The sequence below is a fragment of the Labrus mixtus genome, chromosome 7 (genome assembly GCF_963584025.1).
Source record: "Labrus mixtus chromosome 7, fLabMix1.1, whole genome shotgun sequence".
NCBI lineage: Eukaryota > Metazoa > Chordata > Actinopteri > Labriformes > Labridae > Labrus > Labrus mixtus.
This window is the reverse complement of record NC_083618.1, coordinates 822,501-848,243: the sequence shown is the minus strand read 5'-3', so window position 1 is coordinate 848,243 and position 25,743 is coordinate 822,501. Positions and strand designations below refer to the sequence as shown.

The following is a 25,743-nucleotide window of genomic DNA, read 5'->3' as shown; positions in this document are numbered from 1 at the left end:
GTCACTTTCCCAGCTTTCCATTTAATGAAGAGGACCAAAATAACAAGTCAGATTCTCGCAGATCAACTCTCATCTCGCGAGAAGTCACTGCGCCCAAAAAACCCACTATGGACATCGGTGGGAACGGTGGTGGGCTTCCTGTAAACAATAAACAGAGAGCTATGATACCGAACAAAAGCAGGGGCGAATTTACCCGCAACCCAAGGAAAGATTCAGAGGTACGTAAAGATAAGTTTATGATTAATTTTCCGTACGAATGTTCACTAACAGACGAGGCCCTTTCTGCTGCTACTGAAACACAGCTAACGTTAGCTAGCCCGGTTAAGCTAACTTACTGTAGTTTAATTATAATTGCCTTGATAAGGCGTCGATGTCAACAAACAGCAACGTCGGCTCATTGAATTAAAATCATTCGTGCTGTGCTTTTGTCGAAGTTCTCTCTTTTATAATATCCATTAGCATCGTAATTCAGCAGGTCTTAACCAAATGATATGAGCCAGTCATAGGCCAGACTGAGCTGTCTGTCAGCGGCGACCTGTTGAAAACTGAGTCCTCTAGGTGTTGTTTCAGCCTTTCGTTTTATAATATATTGAGCTGATTTGTGCATCGTCTATAACTTCATGTTAACCATTTAGCCCTCATTAATACAAAACCATAGTGAGCCAATGCTGTCTTGCACGACAGGAGATTTATGATGATTTCTTGTGAAAATCACTGAGAGTTTGTGTTTCTGGAGTTGTGACTCAATCTTTTGAATGAACACAAGTAGACATGACGAGGAAGCATTACAATTGCAGTTGAACGCACTGTATTACCAAAGGTGATTCTGAGAAATGTCTCTACCTGTCATCATTCATGATCAATAAATGACCTCGTAAACTACAAACTTTCTTACATTATTAACAAGTTAAAGTATCACTTCAAGTACTTAAGTGGAAAAGAAACTGTTCTGCTTCCGAAATGTTGATTGTGTAGAAATATATTAGAACAGCAAGACACACTTAAAGTACAACATGTAAAATAAGTCATTGGCCCTTTTATTATGTTTCATCATATTAATGCATATTATAGATTGTGGTTGTTATTATTGAAGGCGTCGGTAGGGGTTTTCTTGTTCAGCTGGCCCTGGTTTTGATACAGGACACTTTGTGTATATTGTTTAAAATAAGGTGTTTTGTTTGCAAAACTGAATCTGCAGTCCAACTAGCATCAAAATCAGAAGTGGAAAATTGAGTGGTTAAAAACAGAAGTCTTCAAAAGCTATACTTAAGAAATAATAATAATAATAATAAATTTTATTTAAAGGCGCCTTTCAAAACTCTCAAGGTCACCTTACAGAGCAGAGATAAAAACAACAAAGTAACAACACAACGATAAACTTAACATTAAAAACACAAAAAACACAAATGTACAGGATGTAAAGGAGTTCTGAGATCGGATGGAGAATGATCAGACTGAATATGCCAGTTTAAAAAGATGTGTTTTGAGATGAGATTTGAAAATGGAGAGAGAGTCGATATGTACTTTAGTCCACTCTAGTACGTCGATGTATTTAGATCTTATTTGTGTTTGATCAATAACTAAGAACTTTCCATGTACATTATGTGATTATAACAAGCCAAGCCTAACCTTTTAGTCTTGGTTTGTGATAATTAAATATTCAGTGAAAAACAAGCTTGTGAACATATGTTTCGATTTGAACTTTGTTGGTTTCATTTAATAAATCATCAGGGTATAAAATGTTTCCTGTTTTGTGCACAGGGGATGTCCGAGTCTCCAGACCTCGAGTTTGAATATTCGGATACAGACAAGTGGGCCGCAGAGTTGTCAGGTATGTGTGTTGGTTTGTCATGATCGAAAATGAGATTTCCTGACTTTTTCTGAATTCCACTTAAACTAAACCCTCTAATATTTCATAAAATGTGTTAAGATCACTTTTTATTTTGGTTTGTTTCAGAGCTATACAGTTATACAGAAGGACCAGAGTTCGATCTTAACAGGAAATGCTTTGAGGCTGAATTCAGGACACATGGTATGTAAATAAACTTAAAATGGATTATCATCAATCATAATGGATTAAAACCAGTAACAGATGAAGAATGCATGTAAACCAAGTTTATTATCTCTGCATTTTTCTTTGTTTTAGTTTCTGAGAAGAAGTGGACAGAGCTCGATGCAGCCGAGCACAGAGCTCATGCCATGCGCCTGTTGGACGGTCTGGAGGTGACGGCACGAGAGAAGAGGCTGAAGGCCGCCAGAGCCATTCTTTACATGACTCAGGGTTAGTTCACATAATTTCAAACTAATTGAGCATGAATCGAAGAGGATGAAATCCTGCCTTGAGGGAAGTTGATCAAGGAGGCCAATTCTGGTTTTCTCACCATAGTTAACAGTTTCACACATTGCTACTCTGTAGGAACATTTGCAGACTGCAGCTCTGAGGCTGAGGTGCAGTACTGGATGAGATACAACATCTTTCTACTGCTGGATGTGGGCACCTTCTCTGCTCTGGTGGAACTGCTCAACATGGAGGTCGAGTAAGTCCCCCATTTGTTATCAAGCCTTCAGATCACTAATGCTTGCTTTGTTTTTTCTTGAAAATGCTAAACGAGACATCCTTTTTTTATGTTTCTGTGTGGAGAACATATCTTAAACTTCTATTCTCCCTTTCAGTAATAGTGCTGCTTGTAGCAGTGCTGTGAGAAAACCTGCCATCTCCCTCGCTGACAGCACTGATCTCAGGGTGCTGCTTAACATAATGTACTTGATGGTGGAAACGATACAGCAGGACGACCCAGCTGACAAACCTGAATGGAAAATCATCAGGGAGACGTTCAGAGCAGAGCTTGGTAAGTTTCTTCATTGTCAAAATCTGCACTGATATCACTGATATGGATAAAAAACCTAAATGTATCTTATATCCTCTCCACCTCTGATCCAGGCTCTCCTCTTTTCAACAACGAACCCATTTCTGTCATGCTCTTCGGTATGGTTACAAAGTTCTGCAGTGGTCATGCCCCTCACTTCCCAATGAAGAAGGTGTTATTGCTGTTATGGAAAAGTATACTGGTGAGAGAAAATCATCTGCCATACTCTGCTTTTCATTTATTTCAATGTTCCCATAGTTAAGAGACACAAATGATTGTCCTCTGTTTTCAGTTCACACTGGGAGGGTTCGAGCAGCTCCAAAGCATAAAGGTTTGTAAGCGACAGGAGCTGTGTCTCCCCCCTCTCCCAGAGGACAGCATCAGGGTCATACGTAGCATGAGGGCCGCTTCTCCTCCTGCGTCGGCGTCTGACCTCATAGAGCAGCAGCAGAAACGGGCACGCCGTGAACACAAGGTAGATATTACTACAGCTCTCTCCAGCATTGTGTTTGTTGAAGCTAGCTGCAAGTAAAACATCTATTATTGCCTCTTTAAGTGCAGTGAATTATTATTAAACTGACAGAAAACAGTAACCATGATATATCACAGCTACGGTATTATTGACATTCAACTTAATTGTACTCTAATTCAATATTTTTGAGGTTTTTTAGTATCTGACAAAAGAGGGATAGAGCATGCCAGATCCTTCAATTCTAAGCATTAGATGACTTCCTGGTTTCCTTTCAAATGTAGATCCTCTTCTTGCCTTTATGTTAATTTTGACCAAAATGGGGGGAGCCTTTACAACTGTTTTTAGAGAGTACTTTATTTAATTTGCTGTCATATTTTCAATGTCCACACTGTTAAATGTTTTCTCCCACAGGCGTTGATCAAGCAGGACAATCTCGATGCATTCAACGAGAAGGATCCTTACAAGGCGGATGACTCCCGCGAGGATGAGGATGACAACGACGACAACGACAACTCGATAGAGGCAGAGGCTTTCTCTCTAGAGAGGGACGAAGTCATGCCTCCACCTATTCCCCACCCTCCGTCAGAGAGGGTGTCCTTCCCCAAAGGTCTGCCGTGGGCTCCTAAAGTCAGGTACTGTTCCACTCGACTGACCCTGTGTTGACTTTTGTTTGTGGAGAAAGAATATGTTCTTCTAATATTTATCTTTTTACCTGGACAGGGAAAAGGACATTGAGAATTTCTTGGAATCCAGTCGGAGTAAATTTATTGGTTACACACTTGGAAAGTAAGTTCTCATCTTGTTGTATTGAAACACAAACATTACCTGATATTACTGTTTTACACTTTATTATGAAATAATGCATTCAACTTTGGTTGTTTTGCATACTTTGCAGTGATACAAATACAGTTGTTGGCTTGCCCAGGCCAATACATGAGAGCATAAGGACATTAAAGCAGGTTTGACATTGCTTCTCCTCAACCTATATCAACCTATTTATTGTAAATGAAAGCTAACATATTTTACTGAGCAAGTCTTCCTTTCTCGTTCAGCATAAGTATGTCTCCATAGCCGAGATACAGATCGCAAAAGAGGAGGAGTTTCAGAAAACCCCTCTGTCAGGGGTGAGTTGATTAAAAGTCATTCATTTTAAAAGCGTTCTCTTACTGTATCTTTTTATCTGAGTTATTATTTCATCAGCTCACACTTTGTTGTGTGTCTCTTGTTTCCCTCCTCCTCCTCATCAGGGTGAAGAGGAAGTCGAGATGTCCTCCACTGAGCTGCTTTATCAGGGAATTCTGCCCAGTTTGCCTCAGTACATGGTTAGTGATGTTATAATGCAGTTCTGTGAGCCATATTAAATGAATCACACTAGTTTTGTTTTACACACTTTCATGTGGTGTATGTATAATCATTCATGCGTTTAATTAGATTCTACATAAAAGTAGCCATACAAAACGACACCATATCGTGTACTGTAATCATCCACCTATCTCTCTCTGAATGTCAGATCGCTCTGCTGAAGATCCTCCTCGCAGCTGCTCCCACTTCCAAAGCCAAGACGGACTCCATCAACATCCTGGCAGACGTGCTGCCGGAGGAGATGCCGTAAGTTAAGATGAAGTCCCTTTAAAAGAGTAAACAGCTCTACTGTAACCTTCTCTACAACAAGAGCAACATTATTTTCTGAGCAGGGAAAAATATCCTAACTTCAGCTACACTGTAGTATAGATTCATAAATGATGTGGTTTAGAAATACTGTTTACTTTAGAGAGCAGGACGCAAGAGGTCTGCTGTAAATGTGATGGTATAGAGACTCTGGTTTGGAATGTGTAGGTTGTAGCTGTAGTAGAATCACAGGAACACTTAAAAGGTCTCATTTTGTGTGGACATGGACAAAGCTGTACATCAAGGGAAATCAAAAATTGGCTGTTTCCATTCTGCATCCTGTAAATTGCTTCATATAACGCGGTTGCAGTGGCGACAGGTGTTAAAAATGACCACACAGAACATAATCATTCTTCTAGCTGGTGGGCCGTGTTGCTCTTGAGTTTCATATAGAGGCACCCTTATTGAATTAAGACTGTTTTATAACGAACAGTAAGCCCTCTAAGTGGGGTTAATGAAGTGGTTGATTGGTTTGGTCTGACTCCGCAGAACCACAGTGCTGCAAAGTATGAAACTAGGGGTCGATGTGAACCGACACAAAGAGATCATTGTGAAGGCGATCTCCGCCATTCTGCTGCTGCTCCTCAAACACTTCAAACTCAACCACATCTACCAGGTACACACATCACACACATCATGTCACCGCTCACAATCAAATGTGTCTGTGTTCAAAAATGTCCCCCAGAATATTTGAAAAGATGAAACCAACTTGTTAGTTTCACTCTGAGAGATGACTTTGTATGATCACCTCACAGTTTGAATACATGGCTCAGCACTTGGTGTTTGCCAACTGCATCCCCCTCATCCTCAAGTTCTTCAACCAGAACATCATGTCATACATCACAGCTAAAAACAGGTACTTTAAGAGCTGCTTTCTAATCACAATAAATGTCAGTGAACTTGTCATATTGAAGTTATTTCACTTCCCTCGCCTTTCTCATCCAATAGCATTTCAGTTTTGGACTTTCCTCATTGTGTGGTGAATGAACTCCCAGAGTTGACTGCAGAGAGTTTGGTGAGTTTTCTGTTGTTTTATAATTATCCGATAAAAGTGTCAAACATTGAATCAAGGTCCCTTTTGAATGTGGATATTTTCTCCTTGTGGATGTTTTGTTTACAGGAAGCTGGAGACAATAATCAGTTCTGCTGGAGAAATCTCTTTTCCTGCATTAACCTGCTCAGGATCCTCAACAAACTGACCAAGTGGAAGCACTCCAGAACAATGGTAAGCGCTGGTAAAAACTCGGTTGACCATGACAAATTGTATTATTCTGTGACAAACTGGAATATTTGATGTACGAGCTCTTAACACGATGTTTTCCCGTCCCAGATGCTGGTGGTGTTTAAGTCTGCTCCCATCCTGAAGAGGGCGCTGAAGGTCAAGCAAGCCATGATGCAGTTATATGTCCTCAAACTTCTCAAAGTGCAGACCAAATACCTCGGACGCCAGTGGAGGAAGAGCAACATGAAGACCATGTCGGCCATCTATCAGAAGGTGCGACATCGGCTTAATGATGACTGGGCCTACGGAAATGGTGAGTGCAGACACACAACAAGATAAATCCTTTCAGATCCAAAAATAAACTAAAATGTGTCCATTTTAAAAATGTTACATGTTAGATTAGATAGATGCTTTAAACTGGAACACACGTAGAATCATGTGAGGCTTTTATTAACAAGCTGTGAAAAAAAGAAAAGCTCGTTAAATATTGGTATTGAAACATCTTTGATATTAAACTGAATATTTTTGGTCTGTTAATCAGACTAAGGAGGCAATTTAATGATGTCTGCTTGCAAAAAGGAAACCATGATGATATCTATTCACTATGTCTTTGAAATAACATCAAGATCTGCACTTCACATAATTCAGGTTTACATTAGCTGTTCAATACAAAGCCTTGTTAATTAGATCTTTTTACACAAGGCTCATGTTTCACTTCTTTGATGCACATTCATCTGACACTTCCAGGCTGCCAGCTGTCAGACACACATCATAACTACACATATCATTACTTTCTTGTATCACAAGTCTTGCTGCCATTGATTTGAAATGGATCATTTATTGCATTTTCAGTTTGTGGAACATTTTAGTCAGCTAGTGAGCTAAAGTTAGCATCAGCTTGATGCTTCATCAGATAGTTTTTTTTTACATGATATTTACTATCTTAGCATGTGTTCCTTTGTCAGTTTCATCAGGGACTGATGCTAGGAATCATCGACTTTAAGGGGAAAGTCCTACTTTAGTTAAACCCAGTACTAAGATTAGACTTACATGCAGCACATGTCAACTGTTCTCTCTTCTCTCGGATCAGATCTGGATGCTCGTCCCTGGGACTTCCAGGCCGAGGAGTGTGCTCTGCGGGCCAACATTGAGCGCTTCAACAGCCGCCGATATGACAAGAGCATCAGCAACCCGGACTTCCTGCCTGTGGACAACTGTCTGCAGAGTGTACTGGGACAGCGGGTGGACCTGCCTGAGGACTTCCAAATGAACTACGACCTCTGGCTGGAGCGTGAGGTCTTCTCCAAACCCATTTCCTGGGAAGAGCTGCTACAGTGAGAATCAAGATCAATCGATCACAGGTCACAGCATTATGTTTCATGTTCTGTACAGACTGGAAGGTCGGCCAGGTGTAGACTTTTATTCATCACGTTTAACACTTTAATCAGTCCTCCAACCTGTAAATGAACTCTGGATACTTTGCCCTCAATAATGCCACCCCCGGTTTTTACTGCAAATTATTTTAGAGCTAGATCTTTTTCCATATGTGGACCTGAGCCCTACCCAGCACTACCCCTGTGCCTCTTACCTGCTATAGAAGGTCAGTAAAGTTTGACCTTGAAGCACTACATGACTCACCTTCTCTCTTTGTTTTAAAGACATTTATTTGAAAGAAATGGTATGAATTAAGTTCTAAGACTCAAACTGAGGTGTGTGCGCTTTGTTGAGGTTAGCCAATCGGACATTCCTTGAGTTAGCCTACATGAGGAGGTTTTAGTCAGGATTTCTTTACAAATAGAAACATGCATTAGTTTTTAAAAATGATCACTTCATCGTGTTATATTTGCATTCTGACTTTCTCTCCTGGGTGCTGCCTACATACTTTTACTCTGGGACCATGAAGGCATCAGGGTGAGTGGACTTAAAAATACAGCCTTCATTTTTTTTTTTTTTTTTTTACCAAATGAAACTCATAAGTATCTTTATTTAATTTTCTCTGTACAGAAACAGGGCCACACATATTCCCAAGATTGTTTGAAAGAAAACACTTTTTAATCTCTGGTCTGAGATCTGATGTTTCCGAGCTTCAGTCACCACAGATTGAACCAAAGGAACAACTCGGTTTACTTACAGAAACATTTTCCTCCGTCTTTTTCTACCTTTTAATTTACTGTTTTATTAAAGAGGCTTAAGTGATGAGAGAACATGTGAAATGTAATACTTATTTATCATGCTTTTCTCTTTGTTTTACATGGACTTAAATACTGTAATAAAATCATACTGTCAGTCTTGTATACATTTAGTTATACCCTGCCTTTATATTATTATTATTTTAATGAAGTCAAAGAGAGAAAAGAAACCCTGGAATTTGGATGATTCTTGTCTTGGCTGTGATGAATGTAAAGAATAAAGCATGTCCATAGGTAGATGATATTTAGGTGTTAAGAATGAACATCTTTGCTCTACATTTGAGATGATCAAAGAAAATGACTGACCGATTTAGCACCAGTGTAAAACAGCCAAAATATATCATATATAGAGTCTTTCACAATTCATCATTAGTCACATTCAAGTAGTATAATGTAACGTAACTAAATAGATAATTATGTCATCAACATCACTAAACTAATTAGGACTTAGGTGACTTCTACACGGGTTCCTGATGTTTTACACCCAGGAGGTCATGGTGACAACATCAGGCACATGACAGATTAAACGTTTTCATTGATGTAAATAAAGCTTTGACTTTATCATTTCAATACATCACTTTTAATCTAATGTGCACTCAAGGCAAAACCTCACACGGAGAGATGAAAGTTGTAAGTATTTCAAAGAATTTTAGCCCATGTATTTGAAATGTTACTGGGGTTGATGTGCCTGGAACTGAAACAAGAAGCAATACGAATTGAACAGAACAAAATAAATGTAGCATTAAAAAAAAAGTTTCACAAAAAAAAAACCAAACACACAAGATTAGTGAAAAATAGTGTTATTTTCTTACGTCATATACTACTCTACCATCTTTTCCTGTTGAAGAATTTGTTAAAGCCTGACGACTGAGGAGATGGAAAAGACTCCGGAGACTTTGATGGCTTACATATCAAGAAAAAGTGACGTAAACAGTATATGTTCAGGTACAGTTTAGCTCCAAATGAGTTCTGAAAAAAGAGACTTCCTTGTCTCTAGGTGTTTAACCTCCCAGGTTAGACTGACTGTATACATTCACATACAACGCAGACTCATTCTCAATAGAACTAAACCTTAGAGTCTTGTGTAAGTGTTTTTACCAAAGAGCCTGGAGACACTCTGTTACAAGTTTTGTACTAAAGGCCAAATGATGGGCAGCCTGATACAGCACAATGAGGAATTACAATGAGGGGATTGAGAGGGAGAAGCCTGTTACATATACACCTGACCTTGAAGACCTCTGAACAATTTTACCCGTGGAGATACAGAAATGAAACCAAATGATCCTAACCCTTGGCACCTCCCTTTCGAGAATTCAAATGATTTAGCGACACCCATCTCTACTCTCTTACAAACAGGAAACCACCCACAACAAACGAACCTTAGTTAAAGCGCGAAAGCGAAGCCAACCACCCCAGCCGTCACAGACGTTGTAGAGACTTCAGGAAAACAGGAGCAGCATTAAGAAACCCCGATGCAGGCCCCGAAGAGATCCCGGAGCTGCTCAGGCCCAGAGACATCAGGAAAGGCTTTGTGCTGGAGGCACAGCCGCCCCCTGGATATTTACTGCTGCACCGACCAGCAGATCATATGTGCGGCGTGCGCGTCAGCTGAGCACACGGGACACACCATCGGGATGGTGAGGCAGGAGAGGGAGAGGGAACAGGTAACTCAGCAGGGACACTTGAACAACAGTAAACATAAGAGAACTGAAAGTATATGAGGCTTGACAAATTGTTAACGTAGTTAAGCAATGAACAAGCAGACGAGCAGGTGAGTGGTTTGTTGTTCTGGGTGGTCTGTCCTGCTTTGCCCGTGTTTTTGGTGATTGAAGCAGGCAACTGATATGCAAAATAAGTTCTTTCCACTCAAAATAAAGGAGGGGGTGTAAAAATGTAGTTCCCTGTTTGGACATTGGAGGGCGAAAATGTCAAATATACAAAAACTGCTATAAAAATAGAACAGATTAATATTTTTTTCTACTTTTTTTGTCAAAAAAGTATAATATTGAATAATTATCAGGAATTTAAATTCCTGATAATTGTTCAATATTTGATAGTGTTGAGCATGGAGTTGATTAAGAGATTTATGAAAAATGAAAGTAGAAAAAAATATCAATCTATTCTATTTTTATAGCAGTTTGTGTAAATTGGACATTTTCGTCCTCCAATGTCCAAACAGGGAACTTAATTTTAAATCTGATGCTACACAAAAACTAACAATGCATCAAAGTCAATATTTTGGATAATCTTTGACTTATCCAAGACTGATTTAAAAAAAAAATCCCCCAGCCACCAAATATTTGTTATATGGAAAATAACTCATTTTTGTGTTTTTTTTCCCCATAAATAACAACAGTGACATCAAGTAATCAAACTGGCATTTAAAGGGTTAAATTCCTAAAAATGATTAAATATTTGATAGTTTTGAGCAGGGCGGAAGTTGTTTAAGAGATGTATGCAGAAAAAATGTAGAAAAAAACATCAATCTGTTCTATTTTTATAGCAGTTTTTTGGAAGTGGACATATTTGTCCTTAGTGACTTAAGAGGGTAGTAAACATGTTTCACAGTGTTCTATTGATCTATTAAAAAAAATAAAATGTGCATTCCAAAATGTGTCAAGAGAGAGACTTTTTGGCCAGATGAAGAGGAAACATTTGTCCAAATGAAAAAAATGAAAGCGGCTACGTGCTTGTGGGACGCATTCATGGTCATGTGATTGGAAATCTGCATCGGAGATACAGATGCGGCTGATGCGACTGAATTGAGAAAATAGGCAAGCTCCTCGAGTGGAATGGGGTGAAAGGTTGTCCATGAAGGCTGGAATTTCTGTCAGTGCTTATTCGGTACAGATTAGAGCCAAATCTGTTAGAGTCTCTATACACAAGGATATCTCAGAAGTTCGTCTTGCTCGTCATATTCCATTGTAAATGTCAAATGATGTCCATTAGCGTTCATAAAATTAAACAAAAACCCATTCAATTGGGCCTCAGAACCTGTCCAGATGAAGAACACATCATCAATGTACCTCCTCCAGGTGGTGATGAAAGGAAGGTGCAGGTTGCAAATATGATTCAGGATGATTTCCTTTTCAAACAGGCCACAGTATAGGGAGGCAAAACGAGGGGGCTCCCATGCTTGTTCCTGACACCTGAAGGTGGGAGTCAGAGCCAAAAAGAATACAGTTAAATGTAAGGACAATTTCTATTAGGTCCACATTGCAGAGAGCTCTGGGGATGCAGTTAGAGCATAGATTTAAATCCCAACCTCAAAGGGTAGTGTAAAGAGACTTAAGAAGCAGTGTTCGCCTGTTAGTTATTTCTTAATGAACTCCATGGAGTCTTTTACATAGGATAGGATAGCATGGCCATGTGCCTTGTCTTTGACCTGAAAGGATGTGAAGCTAGAGATTTTAGTTTCAGCTATAGACTGCAGCTGCGGCTGTAGAAAACAGTGATTTATATAGCTATTGTTCACAGCCCTGACCTCAGCCTGGTGGGGATCCACTTTCCTCAAAGGAGTGACATGATACTTTGCTGTTACTGATGATATACATTCAAAAAGCTGTATCATCTCCCCTCACTTGTGTGAATTTCTATCCAATACAAACTAAAGGAGGAGCTGAGAAACCTACTGACCAAAACCCAGCAGACCCTCAAGAAACAGGAAAAGAAATGGAAGGACATGGGGAAGACTCTTGAAGTGATCGAGGTGACCAGAGAGCACTCAAAGTTTCCTGTGAAAACATTCAACTTTTAACATTTGACACTGATCACTTGCGCTTGTGTATGCAACAGGAGGAGGCAAGAAAAACAAAGGACCACTGTGAGTGCATCTTGGTAGAGGTCATGGACTCTCTCCAGAGACATTTCCTATCACTGAGGGACATGATCAGCACTCAGGAGGAGGCGGCAGCAGCTCAGGTTCAGACCTCCTTAAGAACCTTGCAAGTGCAGATGGAAGAGCTACAGAAGAGGGACGCTGAGTTGGATTGCCTGGCATTGACTGATGATGTCCGTTTCTTGCAGGTACTATGATTACATCAAAACAGTTGATACCATAACTGAGTCTGTATCATGTTTTCTTCCTATATCCTCTTGTCACAGAAATGGCCCTCTTTGAAGTACCTCTGTAGTAAAGATCAGCTCCATCATTTGAATGAGACTTCAGAAGACCCACTCCTCCCGTTTGCCCTCACCAAGAGGACAGTTGAACAGCTGGGGAGGCAACTGAAGGAATTTTGTGACAACCAATTTTCTTTCATCTATCAGACTGGTACGTTCCTTTTACAGATTTCTTTTTTTTTTTTTTTTTTTTTTTTTACATCATTCATAGTTTCATTTTCGTCCTTTGTTCACTATTCATATGAAATAGCTGACAGTGAAGAGCAGCCCAAATGAGTCACTGTCATCTTTACAACGTTTGATGCTCAGAGAGAGAAGTTGTTTGGCACAGCAGCCAATCTAAAATACAGTCATGGATACAGTTAAGGCTGTTTAAGTGTTTAATTTTTTAAACCACAGGCTGGCCCGTCATTATAATTTATTTATGAGTTTACAACACTTCTAGTCATTTTTTGTCATCTGTTACACTTTAAAGGCTTTATATATGATTTTTTCCAGCAGATGTCGCCCTTGAGCACCAGCATGAAACCAAAACAACTCGTGCTGCATTGTTGTGTTAGCATGCTAATGCTAGCGATCTTTATTCTGCTTGTATCTTCACACTGCATGTAAATTTACCTGAAATGAGCGTGATCTAGAAACACAGTTAATCAGTGAGTACAGTATGTTATTCTTCTTTTCTCTAGTCCCTCAATTAAACAACTTTTATACGTGAGGGGAGGAGTCAGCCGGCCGTCCTGGCGATATAAACAAAGTGAAGATAGGACTCTGAAAACTCTGAAAACATCACAGACAGTGGGACTCGGGTGTTACACCCATTGTAGACAGTCATGACTCACAGAGTTATTTTCAGAGGATATACTTGATTTATATTACATTTAAGTGTGAAAAATCACATAGAAAGACTTTAAGAAACAGCTTCAAATTCTCTTAAAACCTAGCTTGCTGTCCAACAAACAAAAAAACATCTCAAGCCTAGGTTCCAAGACTTTAGGAAAATCATGACCAGATGTGTTTGCCACTTTAGATTTCCTGTGAGGAGTCTTTGAGCTGGTTATTAAAAGGACTGTAATCGATACTGATACTTTATGAGCTACTGAATCAAACAAGACCATCAGAAAAATGATTGTTACTGTAAATACATTTTATATTTACATTTTCCACTCAGTGAATGATACATCTGTCAGAAAAAAACACTACTTAAACATGTACAGATAAATCAGCCAAGAGATAAAAGCTACCACTTTGTCCACACGGCTTGCAAATATTGATAAACCAAAAGTTGCTGCATATTTCTCAATAGATGTATAACTGTGACACTCTGACGTGTCTCATAGGTCTCCCTGAAGTTAACAGCACTCTGACTCATCAGGAAGCTGAGCCTAAAACCAGAGCGGAGTTCCTGCAGTGTAAGTTTTTCTTCTTTTGCACTAGACCAACACTCATCAGTACTTTGACTTAGTTAACACATCTGCTCGGGGTCGTACTTTTTGATTCACTACACTTCCCTGACAGCTCTATAAAAAACCGACACATTGCTCAGGAGTAAACCAGTGGTTCACAAACAATGTGAGTTCTATTGGGTTGATTGTCACTTCCTCATGAAGTTTATTGTCATTCTCTGTGCCCTTAGACTTCTTCACCACACTTCCTCTTTCAGCCTGTCGTCTGTTTTCACATCCTGTATCAGACCAACACTACATCTACCAGCTCAGAACCTTTTTCCACTCTGACTCTGGTCATGTTGATGTGTTTCTGTCTACCTCGTCTTTTTGCTCTCAGGCTCCTGCTCCCCTTCCTGTCTACCTACCGGTACCTGTCTGTACGCTAACTTGTATATTGTAAGTCATGAAACTGAAACAGTCTGCATGTTCTGTCTGCACTTCCTCAGCTGCCTGCACCTTCCCCTTCTGAGAATTATTCAGATTTAAAGCGTCTGTGATGTATATTTTTGCCATTTTCCTTCTAAACTTCACATTTTAATGAGTGTTCAAGACATAAACAGGTCAAAACTACCAATGTATTGAATATGGAAAAAAAATAGCTTTCGTTTGTGTATCAGAATAAAAGTTGTATTTTTGCATCTTCTGTTTTTCACCTCAACACCTACAATCAGATAACCTAACTGTAATAAATTACTTAAACTAGCTCCTTTACTAACCAGCTGCAGGTTGATCATTGTAAAGGAGTAAAAGATACAAATACTTCTTCCACCACCACATGTAGAACGAGCAAACTTTAGCTGTATTTGCAAAGTACTTAACATCTCTTTCTTCATTATTACAGATGCTTGTCGCCTCACCTTTGACCCCCACACAGCTCATGAAGACCTGGTAATTTCCACCGGAGACAAAGAAGTCAGGCTGAGTCCTCAAACCTTTAAGAGTCCGGCTGTTCGTCACCCTGAGCGGTTTGCCCACCGGCGGCAGCTGCTGTGCAGAGAGGGCCTGCAGGCCGAGCGGTGCTACTACGAGGTGGAGATAAGAGGAGACAAGGTGGAGATCGCTCTTGCATACAAAAGTTTAGACCGAAAATCACGCACTAGTCTGTCAGCTTTCGGGGCGAACGCCAAGTCGTGGAGTCTAGATCGCTCCACAAACTACTCGGTGAGTCACAGAGCTGACAGCGTCCAGCTCACAACACCCCCCACTCAGAAGAGGGTCGGAGTATATTTAAAGTTCAGAGAGGGAACTCTGTCCTTCTACGAGGTTTCAGACACTATGACGTTTCTTTACACAGTACAAGCTCAATTCAAAGAGCCGCTGTATCCAGGCTTCTGGCTCGGAGAGGAATGCTGCATTAAGATCTGTGATTTGGGATGGCACACTCTATAAACCGCCTCAGAGATTCTTCTTCTGACAGCTTGGGTCCATTTGAACGAATGCTAATATATTAGATTTCTTGATTTACTTTTCAAACAGGTTGTTTTGTACATATGGTTATACATGAAGAGTAAATGATTTGTGTATATTAAATGTGAAATAAGAAACGTGGTGGATGATTAAGACACATCACCATTCTTGTTGTAAAACAAATCTCTGACTTTCTCAACTCACCTAAACAGATAAATTTAACTTACTTTGTTTTTTTTAACATGTTGTACACGTTTTTTTATCTTCTATTGAAATGGACATCATTTCATATCATTGACTACCTGCTTTTTTTTAATGTTATCATACTTCTTTCATACATCTAAACCTCAGTAAAACTCCTACAAACATAAGGTGCATGTGCAGGTGTTTTTCTTCAGGACTTCAAATTGTGTTTTAATGCAGTTCCCTTGACATCATATGTTAAAAGTATTTAATTTTATCATGAGAAAACAAGTGGTCATATCCTTATAACTTAGTGTTAATAGAAATTGGAAATACCATCAAACCAGCATTCATAGATGTTTTTTTTCAAATCAGCAAGAACCCTTTTTTGATGAGGTTTATGAACTTTCCTCGGCTGATGTGAAGCTGCACGTTTTAGTTGTGCGACGGTAATGATGTCATTTTCAGCTGCCAGTGAGTGAGCAGGTAGTGGCCACAATTTTTTTTCAATGTTCCAAATGAGTGCACTATATAGTCCAGCCTATGTGGGCAGTAGGGAGTGAGTGTGTGATTTCATCACCGACCTTTGTCTGCGGTGAGGAGACATTTATTCTGAACACTTCAGGGGAAAAGAAAAAAGTTGCAACAAAATCCACAAATCCAACAGCAGCTTATCCACTCTTTATTATTAATATTTTTGGTGATGTTCACAATTTTTACAACAATTTGTCAGTCTCATACAATCATACTATGACTCAGGAACGTCAGCAAGAGTACCTACAGAGGAAAAAGACTAAATGTGACTCCCGTACAGACAGTGCTCGTAACATGTGCTCAGTAAGGCCCTGCATTCACAGGTAAGATGAAGGAATATGGATTACACACACACACACACACACACACCAATACACACACACAAGCACACACACACTTTGGTCTATTTACATAAGCACACAGACTCCAGCACTTTGTAAGAGGAGTCCCCTTGGCTACGAGGGGAAGTTTCTAATCATTGCTAAGAACTGACAATAATGTGTCACCCTTCTTTTAGCCTAAATTATTTAGAAGTTTAATAACTTGATATTGCTTATACACAGACCTTGAAATGTACTGCTATAAGGACAGCAAAATGCTAACAATTTTGCCGTCCTAGTGAAAAAAGTGCATTTATCACATTCATTATAACCTATTTTACACTTTCTGCTAAACTTTTTTTTTTTTACATTGATATACTTCACATGGATAAACTCTATCATGACAACAGTTTGATTGGATTATTTACAGGTCTGGACAACAAAGATGTCTACACACCATGCACTCTCTGCAGGAAGTGCCTGGCTCTCACACAAACAGGAGACAAGATATCAAACAAGAATGAGACGTTTTTAGCCACACTAGCACTCCTGCAAAAATGTAATACTCTTTACATAGAACACACATAAAAAAGTTTAATTGATAATAAAAAGAAGAGAATAATATGCTGTTCTTAGATCTACCACTGAAGTGGCAAAAAAAAAAATCTGGTTTGTGTGAGGGTGGGAACGTGTTGCATCAATGAAAGGACTTACTCATTGCTCAGTGAATTTTCTTCTACATAAAAAACACGAGTTAAGTCTTGTAATGTTTTGTAGGTCATGTGATGGCAAACAAATTAAATGGCTGCAAAAGTTGGGAGTGGGTAACTTCTGAGGGAAACAATGTGATAGCCTAAACAGAAACTCATTTTTTACATTAGCTTCTCTGTCGAATTCAATTGAATTCAAAACACTCCAAAAACATTATCTTAGTAAACCTTGATGAATTCTCTCTCACGGAGAATGCACTCAGTTTTCAGTTAAAGCTCTAAGTCATTATCGTCTCAGCTGCATTATGCTGATGTGGGCTTTAGCTGCATTTATGTCTTAGAATTTAGACCGTAATTACACACTGCTGAGTCGAGAGAACAATCATGTGGTTCTCTGAGTTATAGTTCAATGTCTAAATGTCTATTGCACTTAGCAAAAAGAACAACAGTTGTATCAACAAAGTGTTTGCAAAAGAGCTCTGAGCTATGTTTTCAGTTCGGTCGGAATTAAACCCTGTGTTAACACCGATTGAAAAGAGAGGCTAACTCTGAGAAGAGTTATTCACTGTTAAAGGTCTGATTTCACCCGTTAACAAATAATTTCAGCACTCAGCTAGCTAGGTGATGACTATAATGTTAGCATCTTAACATACATGCTAGAACCATTTGATGTCTTATAGAAACCTTTTTTAGCACAACCTTCAAATTGTAGGGACTACAGATGTAAAGTAGCGTACAGCTAACTATGGCACACCTAGTAGGCTGTCAAAATAAACAAATAAACAAATAAAAATAATTGTTTAAACACTAATGATTTTGTCTTTGCATAACATATAATAACATGCTAATCTTTAGCATGTAGTTATGAGCATGTTGGTGTGTTTCTAAGAGTAAATAGGATAACCTTGCCTACATTTAGCATGTTAGCATGTTTTTAAAATGTCAACATTTGAGTTGTGAATTATTTTTGGACAAAAATAATATTTCATCAAACTTAACTTAACAAAAAGTCACAGGGTTCACACCACGGTTTAACTGTCCATGGTAACTGTAGTTGGATGCTAGTGTGCCTAAAAACAAGTAGACCAGTAAACCTAAAGAAGAGACCGATGAGCGGCTCGAAACATCAGCTCATACAAGACGACACTTCACAGGACTTTAATTCCACCTCCCAGCAGCATTTTCTAATCCCACAAGAATTAACTACTCAAACTACAAAATATAGCCTATAAAATCTTAAAATATACAATTTAAATAAGTATCACACAAGATGAAAATATACAATATGTATATATACTGGTCTCTTTAAAAGATAAATCTTTGTTGTTCATCACATCTACATACACTGCAAATATACAGAAATATAAATATAGTCCATATAATTCTTAATACCATGGCTTTTAATATTGTGATTACAAAAATAAATAAAGGTATCACCTTACGTGTAGCAGAAACTTGAATGTGCTCAGTTTAAACTTAAAGACAGTTTTCACATCTGTTCACAAACAGTGAGTGAAAAAATGAAACAAGTTGAAGGTAGTTAACCATCTTTACCTGATCCGACTGCTAGTTCAACATCAGTTCAACAAGGTGTCAAAGATCTTCATCATAAAGGACCAGTGGTGTGAGTGAATGTGTTTTAGAACACTTTGAGCCTTTACCTTGTCAAATCTTTGGGTCCGTTGCTGATTTCATGTTTATTGTAAAATACTTGTGCATTCTGGTTTGTGCTCCAATATAAGAACGTATTGCTTACTTTTTTTTGGACGACATATTTAACGGCAGGAATAGTTTTAATTTCACATGTGCTTAGACGTTCACAAAATGATTGGTCATTAATCAGGGGAAGTTGCCCACTTGAGCACAGAATTTGTGCAAAATCTTTTTTTTTTTGTGCTTTTGTTGCAAGGACATGTGTTTTTAAATTCACACTAGCAAGCTGTGCTTTCTGTCTCTGACGAACCAAAACAAGCTTCTTTTAGTTAAATGAGCCAGTATATTTAGAGTTATAAATATGAATGTTTCAAGTGTTTTGTTAAACTCATTGCTCTTTGGTGGAGAAACTGAAAAAGTGGTGTGTACGTCAGAATGTGTGTGTAATGGCCAAAAATTATATTCTTCATAATACTACACCTGACACTGCTTTTAACTGAACCAGAACAATACTGACTACACACAGAATGAGCATTAATGTATGTCTTTTCAGCAGCCTTAAGCATAGTTTATAATAATACACAGCCCTGTGAAAAACAAATCTACAAGTGTTTCTAGTTCAGATCTGCATGACACTTCAAATACATAAACTTGTTTTGTGAGAGACTGCTGATTTGACACACAGTACAACATTGGAGGATGCCAAGCTTTAAACCTTTAAATATAATTTAACACATTCATCTTGGCTCTTGGTGTCAGTGTACTGAGTGAAAACCAGTTCAACCAGTTGGGCCACACCCTTGATCCTCTGTACTGTGCAGACAGGGATGTGCATTATAGCTGGGGTTTTTTCTGCTGAGGACCTTTAAAGTAAGGCAAAGAAAGCAGAAAAACAAACTTCATCTGAAGCACATAAACCCTGTGATAGTAAATACAGAATAGATACAGTGTGTCAATGCAAGCCTCGCCCTGATTTTATTGTTGATCTACTGATACAAGTGAACTCTCCTGCTGAAGTGGTTCATGGTGTTATAGTGGGAAGCATGCCATGAGATGGGGGAATACATACAGTTTTTGTGGTGACAGTAGGGCAGTGGAGGGGATTCTCTGCACTGCAGTGACCCCTGGTGGAGACTTTCCAGCTGAAAGGTAGACTGTGCCACAGAGGGGTCTTAGGACAGCGGTTAAGAGTCAGACTCAGGTGTGGCAGGTGTGGGCGGGGTACTTGGTGTGGTGGGGCTGATGGCGGGGTTCTGGTAGCTCGTGCCGTAACAGCTGTTAGGAGACAAGGAGTTTGGGTCCAGTATGGGTTTGTTCCCTCCCGGGGTCAGGTAGGATTTATGTGCCGCCCCTGATGATGGTGCCTCCCCAGGCTTGGCTCCGAGGATAAATCTGGACTCGTCCTGTTCCTCCAAGTTTGAGATGTCCTTCATCATGCTTTTACGGTAGGAGACGGACAGCTTGTTGGAGCCGTCCGAGATCAAGTTGAAACGACGGGCGATGAAGACGATGGGCAGAGGAAGCATGGCCGCTATGATGAGGGCAAAGCACATGGCCAATGCCCAAGGAGGGTAACTCTCGAAGCGTTCTTGAGCCTGCAGGCACACAGAGAGAGTTAAATAAATAACATTTATATATATAGATATTGTTTAGAGCTAATTAGCAAACAGTGGTGTGTTTACGTGCTTAAATACGACTAAAAATATGGTGAGTATTAAACCTGCTGAAATAGACAGTCAGCCTTATAATTGTGAGCATGCTGTCTCTGCCTTTTTATCAAACTTCCAACAAAGAACACCCTCTCACTTTAGACATTTTTGGCATAATAACTTGTAAACAGGAAAATAAAACACCAGTTGAGCAAGTTACTCAATAAAAAATAGACATGGTTTCATCACACATGTACTTATGCATCCTGAAACTGACCAGCTCTTCGATCCAGGCGTTGTATCCTGGTGGGCTGATGGCCATCTCTATAACCGTAGCTGAGATGAGCACAATGAGGCACAGAGGGGAGACATACTTCCACAGGTAGAAATATATCCTATATGGTCGGAAACCCAACATGTCCTCCAGATCCTGCATGAACCTGACAAAGACACAAGATTCAAAGATTCAAAATGTTTATTGTCATATGCACAGTAGGAAACATGTTTCCTTGTACAATTAAATTCTTTCTTTGCTGCCCACAATGAATGCCAACAATAAAATATTAAAATTAAACATAGCCAAATAAAAAAAATAATAATAATATATACAAATATACAAAATATACAAAAAATAAGGCAATTTGAAGGCAGTAGAGTGCAAATAGAAAATTTAAACTGAGTGTAATATGTTCAAACTGAGCATGAGGTAGTGTGTGAAATCGCAGTAATGACCATGTTCCTTTGTGTAGTTTAATTCTATTTGAAACACTTCTTTCCAGTGCATGTGTTCATTTTTATAATTCAGATTTGATCTCGGTGAATTGAAGACACAAAAACAAAAAAACCTAAAAAAAAGTGTTACCTCTTTGTGCCGTAAATCCAAGCAACAGACACATTTTCTAGGATGACCACAACAGTGAGAGGCAGCCCGGCAGAGTAATCATCAAACATGGTGACATAGTAGTTCCCCGAGCGTTGAACAAACAACAGGCCACAGAGGAAGGCCACAACGCAGCAACACACTAAAACAAACCCAGAGAAGAAGAGAAGTTCAACGGAGAAGGTACAAATCTTTGAGATTTTGGTCCAATAGAAAGTAAAATGAAAAAAAGGGTTGTATTGGCAGAAAGTGGATTTGTTTCCATTTAGGTGTTTAGTATTCATTCCACTCAGGGCAATGATACAAAGCCTAATGCAGCCTTTAATACTTTGCTGAATAAGGGGATTTAAGTAGGAATGGCATGCCCTGGCTGAGGGAGAAGAAGTTGGGGGGAGGGTACCTGTGAAAAGCTCCCTGTGGACTTTGTAGGTGTCAAGCACAGGTGTTGTGATGCCAGTCATGGTGCCAATCATACTGCCCAGACCCAGATTGATGAGCATGAAGAAGAACATGACCGACCAGAAAGGAGACGCTGGGAAATGAGTCATGGCTTCTGTGAAGGCGATGAAGGCCAGACCTGTGCCCTGGACAGCCTGCAGAGGAGTGTAACAATGATTACATTCAGGAAATGGAATGGACCTTTTAAGTCACAGAAACTGTGCCAGAGACTCACCTTGTTGAGCTCATCCTCCAGGAGACAAGGCTCCAAACCCAGCTGAGTAAAGCTGTCTTCTTTTACCGTCTTGATGACCCCGTACATCTCTGCGTAGTCTGATGTGGAGAGATGGGAGAAGTTCACATGTGGAGGTATGAGGTCATGACTCAGGACGTTAGAGTTGAGGTATCCCAGGATCTTCTCTGCATTTCTACAAACCCAAAAAAGACAAATTCTAAATCAACATAAAGCTAGAATATGATGCAACACGATGACATATAGCTCTGGTGTAGTGTAGAAAAGACATTAACAGGATGATATGGAAACTTACAAACAGATATAGATATCCAGCAAAATACAAATATGAGCAAACATCATACACATGCAAGGTCACTTCACGTGCGCCTCCAAATCAAAACAAACGAGCGTGGATTAATTGAATCTTAATTTAAAGTCCCGACTGAAACCACTACTTTTAATTAACAACAGAAAATATAACAAATGTCTGCATTATTATAAAACCTTTCTCCCCTCTATTTAAATAATGATTTCATTATTTAAATGTGTCTTTATTGGTTTATTTTATATTCTGTATATTACTGTCTTTCATTTCTACTTTCATTTGTACTGTATGTTATTTAGTTATTTAATCTGATTTACATTGTGATATTGTTTTTTTTACCTGACCTGTATGCGCATTACTCTTCTTGAATAAAGCTAAAAATATATATTTTTTTTAAACGGGTGAATGCAGCCGGTTCGGGTAACGTAAATGACATCACTTCCTTACTGAATGAATCAGACGAAGTAGGAACAAATATCTGCCTACTGTGCACTAAACAGTATACAGCACGGATAGTAGGTACTGACTACTGACAGATTGAGTAGGTACTTGGCAATTCGGATACAGCCATTAACTTTTTACATGTAAGAATTTTCTGTACTGCATGTAAGAACAAGACATTTTATTTCATTGAGTCAATGCATGCAGAATAACTTTATTATGAAGAAATCCTGAGTGTTCTGTCTGTATTTGACTAAAATGGGTCTCAAAGTAAAGACACAAAGTTAGCTGTCATGTTCTCGGATGTGCGGACGAGGACTCGTACTTCAGTACGGCACGGTATGGATTGCCAGTGTGACCGCGCCCTTAAAGGGCTGAGAACAGAAATTCAAAGAAATATCTTCAACCCTTAGCAAGTGAAACCAGAACAAAAGTATCTTCTGACTACAGCTCAGAGAGACTTTACAACAAATGACATCATGGAAATGCTAGAGAATCAACACATCGTGTTTAACTAACTATTATTATTTCCTATTAGTGATGTAAATTGAGTTAAATATACTTAATGACAGGAAATTAACTATATTGAGTGTTTAGAGTTTTTGGCTTACAGATGTTATCGTCCTAAAACAGGATGAATAAGAACTTACTCGACGACACACTTTTCATTCATGATGTTGGCCTTGAAGCCGAGCACAGCAAACACCACCAGTGTGGCCAGAATGGAGGTGAGGAAGTTGATGACAGAGACGAGCACTGCATCAAAGTGACAGTTGTTATCGATCTTATTGTAACTGGAGAAGGCTATGACCCCACCGAACCCCAGACCCAGGGCGAAGAAAACCTGGGTGGCTGCCTCCCTCCACACCTGCGGCTCCAGCATCTTCTCCAACTGTGAGAGACACAACGACAAGGTCAATATATTATTCAGCATTTTCTAGCAAGGCCTATTCAAATGATTAGGATGAAGATGAAGTTGGTCTCACCTTGGGAGTGAACATGTGAGCGATACCATCCACTGATCCTTTCAGCATCAAACCCCGGACCAGGAAACAAAACAGCACCACGTAGGGGAAAAGAGAGCTGAAGTACATCACCTGTTGGAGAGAAAATAACACACATCTAAGTGAGACAGTTGTTTCTTCCATATTGTTCTCTCATTATGCTGTCCTTTTCCCCTTCACCTTCCCAGAGGAGGCAATCCCTCTGATGACAGCGAGGCACACGATGATCCAGGCTATCAGCAGAGACACGGTCATTTTGATGTTGAGGCCTCCGCTCTCTGCTATGGTGCTGGTGGTGTTCAGAGTCTGACGGTACCAGAAATAGGTTGTGGCCGAGCTTTTTTCACACTCTGGCTCCACGACTGTAGGAAACGCAGACAAAAGAAGAGATGACAGAGCTTAAGTTTGGGGAATGCTGAAAGCACAGGAACAGTTGTGAGGGTGCAGCGGGATGCTTGGATTCACCAGAGGGGGAATACAGTGATTGAGAGTGTTTGCTCAGGGTCATAATCTCAATTCTGGGCTGGTTTACACCTCTCAGACTTAAAGAAAGCTAAACAAGGTCATGGTGTGTTTAGTATGCAGAGCATGAACCTCTCATTTACAACCCATGCTATATTCTCATACTACCTTGGAGAAATGATATATAACTCTGTGTGGCTGAGAAAAGAACCAGAGATGTTATGAATTCTTTATGTAAATCGCAGATTTATGAATGCGCGCACACACACACACACACACACACACACACACACACACACACACATAATTGTAGGGAGAAATCTCGATAGAAGTATTACGATGTAAATCTAATGAATTCAAGATGGCTTCCACTAATTTGATGTTTTATTCTGTGTGGTTCCTTCCTTCCTTCCTGACTCACTCAGTTATTGTTTCTTAGTTATTGATTCTCAGTGAATCATTTTCTCTCTATGCTGCAGCTTTCCTTCAGTCTGTATTTCTGCACCCTGTCTCTCTGCCAGCTGCCCGGCTGAGTCATACTAACATGCTACGAGTGTTTCTTGGCTGCCCTGGATCACGCTATTATCTCTTCTGATCAAACTACGGGGGGGGGGGGGGGGGGGGGGGGGGATTATGCATGTGAAGTCGTGACTGAAAATTGAAAGAGAGTTTCATGGTTTAACTGGTCTACTCTCTGCAGGTGTGTCTGAGGCTGCAGCGCTTCATACAGTGCACATTTAACCCTATAGTTTATAGCATGGTGGCCCATTAAGGAATTAGTGTGGGAACAATATACATTCTAAAAATAAGACAGACAACAACAATGAAACAAATGGATATTGTCCCGAGCATAATCCTGAAAATGTACACACTCTTGATATTAGATGAAGGCATTAATCTGCTGTAATGGCATTTGACTGAAGCGAACACAAACTGTCTCAAAAACCACTTAATGGTCTGAAGCAAAAACACATTTATATCCTTCAAGAATAAGCCCCACAGTTTCCTTTAGATGAACTCTGAATTTAGACACTCTTCTGTGTACACATGAAAGTAACTTCTATATTATTTTGTATGCAGATTGACCCAACTTTAGCCGCCTTAAAACGTAGCTAAAGTGATCAAAAGTGTTGATACTCTGTGCCCTTAAAGGCTTTCTATGTGATTTTTAACACTTAAATATAATATAAATCAAGTATATCCTCTGAAAATAACTCTGTGAGTCATGACTGTCTACAATGGGTGTAACACCCGAGTCCCACTGTCTGTGATGTTTTCAGAGTTTTCAGAGTCCAGTTTGTTTACATCATCAGGACAGCCGGCTGACTCCTCCCCTCACGTATAAAAGTTGTTTAATTGAGGGACTAGAGAAAAGAAGAATAACATACTGTACTCACTGATTAACTGTGTTTCTAGATCACGCTCATTTCAGGTAAATTTACATGCAGTGTGAAGATACGAGCATAATAAAGATCGCTAGCATTAGCATGCTAACACAACAATGCACCGCGAGTTGT

At 39.5% G+C, this 25,743-nt stretch overlaps 3 protein-coding genes across 3 annotated transcripts in view; 2 read left to right on the top strand and 1 right to left on the bottom strand.

The window, feature by feature from the left end:
• Positions 1 to 74: 74 nt before the first annotated feature.
• strip1 (striatin interacting protein 1) lies at positions 75 to 8,523 on the top strand. The gene is made up of 20 exons (XM_061041934.1): positions 75 to 218; positions 1,762 to 1,831; positions 1,958 to 2,032; positions 2,147 to 2,281; positions 2,417 to 2,537; positions 2,674 to 2,849; positions 2,942 to 3,069; positions 3,160 to 3,342; positions 3,751 to 3,971; positions 4,060 to 4,125; positions 4,235 to 4,298; positions 4,392 to 4,463; positions 4,587 to 4,661; positions 4,850 to 4,947; positions 5,497 to 5,623; positions 5,763 to 5,863; positions 5,956 to 6,022; positions 6,128 to 6,232; positions 6,338 to 6,542; positions 7,320 to 8,523. Exons 1-20 carry the CDS (start codon positions 108 to 110, stop codon positions 7,565 to 7,567), a joined length of 2,448 nt encoding a protein of 815 aa, XP_060897917.1. The 5' UTR covers positions 75 to 107; the 3' UTR covers positions 7,568 to 8,523.
• A 113-nt stretch (positions 8,524 to 8,636) lies between these two features.
• Positions 8,637 to 15,763, top strand: LOC132977404 (tripartite motif-containing protein 16-like). Its single transcript, XM_061041936.1, has 6 exons — positions 8,637 to 10,082; positions 12,032 to 12,127; positions 12,214 to 12,444; positions 12,523 to 12,691; positions 13,878 to 13,949; positions 14,827 to 15,763. The coding sequence occupies exons 1-6, from the start codon at positions 9,891 to 9,893 to the stop codon at positions 15,372 to 15,374; spliced, it is 1,308 nt and encodes a 435-aa protein (XP_060897919.1). The 5' UTR covers positions 8,637 to 9,890; the 3' UTR covers positions 15,375 to 15,763.
• Positions 15,764 to 16,244: 481 nt separating this feature from the next.
• Positions 16,245 to 25,743, bottom strand: part of LOC132977403 (sodium-dependent neutral amino acid transporter SLC6A17-like) — a 22,405-nt gene continuing 12,906 nt past the window's right edge. The window contains exons 5-12 of the mRNA XM_061041935.1: positions 23,945 to 24,126; positions 23,747 to 23,857; positions 23,411 to 23,652; positions 21,995 to 22,187; positions 21,722 to 21,914; positions 21,304 to 21,463; positions 20,719 to 20,881; positions 16,245 to 20,387 (exon numbers count right to left, since the gene is read on the bottom strand). Coding sequence (XP_060897918.1) covers positions 19,977 to 20,387; positions 20,719 to 20,881; positions 21,304 to 21,463; positions 21,722 to 21,914; positions 21,995 to 22,187; positions 23,411 to 23,652; positions 23,747 to 23,857; positions 23,945 to 24,126 — 1,655 coding nt within the window. The 3' untranslated portion in view covers positions 16,245 to 19,976. The remainder of the gene's footprint in view (positions 20,388 to 20,718; positions 20,882 to 21,303; positions 21,464 to 21,721; positions 21,915 to 21,994; positions 22,188 to 23,410; positions 23,653 to 23,746; positions 23,858 to 23,944; positions 24,127 to 25,743) is intronic.